Genomic DNA, 4,272 nt, shown 5'->3' with positions numbered 1-4,272 from the left:
TTCTACTTTACTTACTTACTTACTTACTTCTATAGAGTAAGTACTAGACACACTATATATATATTATATATATATATATATATATATATATATATAAGATGCTTGTGTGCCCTTCTCATTTTGTGTATGTTGTGTTATAGAAAATTATAGAGCCTTCTATGAAGTAGTTAACGTTAACATACATCAAAGGTAATGAATACTCAACAACAGCAATAAAGGGGGTGGAGGGGTTGTGAACACCTCATTAACATGCCCCTTGTTCCAAACTATTATTCCACAAATTTCTGGTTGAGATTAGCCCAGTGAAGTAGGAGTAGTTAGATAAATGACAAACAGACAGACACAGATTTTTGTGCTTTATATATATATACATAATTTGATGAAAAGCTACAAATGACAACATACATCTTGTGCAGTGAAGAAAAATGCTGTTAAAATTGTTTCCACCTTGCTTTATAAAAGTTGTAAAAGTAATTTAACATTACTGTACTGAAAATTTATCAGCTCATAGTGCATTTTTTTTTATATAACTTGAAAAAATGCTAGTAATAACTGTATAAGAATATTTTTTTATTATTATTCACATTATCAGCTGTAATTAAAACTCGCTATACAATATAAAATTATGTTTGGAGATTATTACTTAGCTATTTTTGTATTACAACTGTTAATAACATAGCTTTATAATTTTCAGTGGCTTTACTCCATGGTGATATGGACCAGAATGAGAGAACAAAAGTAATTTTATCTTTTAAGAAGAAGGAAGTGCCCATTCTAGTGGCAACTGATGTTGCTGGTAAGCAAAAGTCATAGTATTCTGTCTATGGGTACAAAATGCTTTAATGAAATTCTGTACCTTTTTTATTTTTATTTCATCTTTTTTTTTAATTTCCAACTAGTGCATGATAAAATTTTTATCCTGGTTGAAACTAGTACATTTCTTAATGTTTATATTCTTTCACGATTTTATATCAAAAAGTTTAGATGTAATCTTAGTTTAAGGAGATATAGTTGCTTTATGTTTTCTTTTATATGGCTGCATGTTAAGTACTGGATGAATGTTCATTTAAACACTTCATTCCCAGCTACTGTCCGACCATTTGGTAATGCATTGCAACTATCGATGTACTTCTGGCTGGATACGTTTGTGTTGCAACCTTTTTCAATGAAGGATATTCATATAATGAAATAATGAAGATTTTTAAAGCTTAGTACACTATCTTTAACATAATGAATTGTATTGGCAAAGAAAGAACAGCACGCTAATGTGAGAATTCGAAAATCACCTTAACAGCATCCCATCTTATGCAGAGCTGCTTCTACCACTGTTGAAGTTTGCCAACTGGTCATTCAAGAAGACTTTCCAGAGTTTGAAACTTATATTGACTGATATGCCCATCTTACATGTCCTAGATGGGTACCTAAATATTTTCAATGCCATAAAACTAAAGCAAGGGGTTATTATTACAGACTTAAGCTACCATATTTGCACCCATAGCAATTCTAGCATTTTATATATTTCAGTATTGTGCCCACATACACTGTTTCTTATGCTGTGGAAGCTGTTCTGTGGTGTGGGTGGTGCTGGAAGAATATGTCCAAAAGAGACGTATTAGTTTGGCAACAAAGAGCAGTTGATTAGGCCATGCTTCCTGGATGAGATGGTCAACACAATTAAAACATATTATCTGATTTTCCTGTGACTCAGTGATGCTTCTGTGACATGAATGGGGAAAAAAATAAATTGCTGTTAATTATTTGAAAATCTCACATATTTTGTGCATTAATATTGTTTTGTCTACATTGATCTTTTACTTAATATCTTGATTATTTTACGTTAATGACATATATATATATATATATGAGAAAAATTTGAAATATGTTAAAATGAAAACAGTTTGATTATTTCATTAAGTCTGACAGTTCAAAGATAGAACAAATGTACACAGTTGTGGTTAATGTTAAATTTATTTCATAGCTGTACTTATATTTGTTCAACCAGTTACCTAAAGTAATTGTATTAATTATATAAAATAATAATTTATCAGTAATTCATTATAAAACCAAATATTCACTATTAAGCATTTCATTCAGATGTCATGATGCATAATACAGCTTGAGCTGGGGTTGTTGATGGGTGATATCTCCAAGAGACAAGTAGAATATCACCAGTGACAGTTAAGGAAAACACATAAAAAGCAAAATATGGATGGCAGTGTATAATATCAGTAATATGGAGCTAACAACAAGTTTTGGAAAAATATTCAACTAAAGATACTGAGCTATAATATGTTTCATTGACAATATCTAATAATATGTTGCATGTTAGGTTTTCTGAGAATACAGCACTATTTGTTATCCATGAATATTTTTAGAAACAGTTGAACTTGCACAGTTGAATAATGGAATACATTGTGTTTAACTAATAATCTACATTGAATACCTGAGTAATATATAAGGAAAATTTATTGTTTGTTAAGCAACAAACAAGATGGTAAAGACAGGAAGGAATAAAGACTGAAGGTAAAGATGAGCATGCACAGCTTGACAGAATTTAATTAATAGTTTTCATATTGTTCTGAAATGATGGGCTTTCAGACTACAGTATGCTCTTGACATCCAGATATTAATTACTATGGAGATTGTGTAGTGTTTATGTAGTTGAGTATAGGTGATGTGTTAGTGTTTGTCATTGTGTATAGAATAAAAATAATGTAAATAGTTTTAGTAAACATTTTATTTGCAGTACCTTTTATTTAATGTAATAAGCAGTGTAATGTAAGAACCAAATGAGTGATGTAATGCAGTATCAATGTCAGTGATGAAGATGTTTGCATGCAGTAACATTTGTGTCTGCGTCAGTTACTGTAGCCTCTATGAGTACAATTGTACATCATGATGGTGTAGGATAATAATGCAACTGTAAACATTGTAGATGTTTTATCAGCAGATCTGAAGAGACCTGTATGTATAATTAGAATATGCAACCTAGTTATTTGTAACCATAATCTGGTAATCTTGTGAATGAACAAAATTTACATAAGCTTGAAAATATTTTTGGTAATGTGATCAATCAATAACTATATATATAGTCACATTAATTCAAAAATGTGGATATGTTTTAGTATAGTTGAACATGTGACAATATACAGTGTGCCCTGAATCAGTGATGATTTTAATAATGTGTGTACTTGTTGTACAGTTATCAAAAATGGATAAGCTGCCTTTGATATGTATGTTTTTATAATGTATCAATAATTCTAGAACAGTGTGCTAATCATATTGAAACTTTCAAAGATGACATGTAAGCAAACTGTAACTTAACATATTGCTTTATTTGTCTTTGTGAAATAATACAGGAATAATGTTTTGCAGTTATACATTTATTATAGGTAATAGTCCAATGATACATTACAAGCATAAATCAGATGGTCAAGAAATAACATATTTTGACCAGGAAAAAGTCATTCTGCCCATGGTGTGGGAACTATATATTTTTGACATTGATTAATCCAAAATACAAGATTTTTAAGTGGAAGCCTCTCTTTTTTTTTTACATGAAAAAAATGCTGAAAACTTTGTCACACAGATAACTTTTTAACTCTTTCAGCACGGGCTCCGTCCCTGGGACTGACCTCATAACCATTTTGTCCTTGTTATAGTTTTCATATTATAACTTTTAAATTAGTAAGCGATTGTTAACGAAATTTGGTACATTATCATTAAACATTACAATGCTTTCATATGCAAAATATAATTTTTTTTTTATTAAGTCTTAAGGTTTGTAAAGCAATGTTTTTCTTGTGTCTTTTTTTTTCTTTTTGCATGTTGCCTATCTATAATGCAAAGTAATATTCATTTTAAGGTTAAAAATACTTTTATACATCAGAAAAATTTTAAATTTCACATGTGAAATCATTATAATGTACAGATAGTTATCAAATGTTTCTTAAGAAAAAACTTTATATTTTATCTGTTAATTTTAGTAATTAATCTCTGTACAGGTTCGGTAGATTTGACCAATCTCAAAACCACAATATAAAATTAAGAAATAAATATAAATTATGCCTCTTATTCTAGAATGAACACAAATATAACACAAAAACATAAATGTTAAACTAAATAGCTTAAATCTCATAACATTATACGTTTATATATATTTATTATATTGACCTTTCAGCCATGCCTGGCTAACAATACAGAAGTTACAATGATGCGGCTCACATGCACTCATGTTACAGTATCAAATAACATAAAACTGACCTTTGGTCT

At 29.5% G+C, this 4,272-nt stretch overlaps 1 protein-coding gene across 1 annotated transcript in view; it reads left to right on the top strand.

Moving 5' to 3' along the window:
- LOC106473112 (ATP-dependent RNA helicase DDX42-like) overlaps window positions 1-4,272 on the top strand; it is a 68,460-nt gene that overhangs the window by 47,680 nt on the left and 16,508 nt on the right. Inside the window, exon 14 of the mRNA XM_013933803.2 lies at window positions 695-796. Coding sequence (XP_013789257.1) covers window positions 695-796 — 102 coding nt within the window. The remainder of the gene's footprint in view (window positions 1-694; window positions 797-4,272) is intronic.

Source organism: Limulus polyphemus, unplaced genomic scaffold (genome assembly GCF_000517525.1).
Source record: "Limulus polyphemus unplaced genomic scaffold, Limulus_polyphemus-2.1.2 Scaffold126, whole genome shotgun sequence".
Classification (NCBI taxonomy): domain Eukaryota; kingdom Metazoa; phylum Arthropoda; class Merostomata; order Xiphosura; family Limulidae; genus Limulus; species Limulus polyphemus.
The sequence above is the reverse complement of the archived record's forward strand: the minus strand, read 5'-3'. Positions and strand labels throughout refer to the sequence as shown.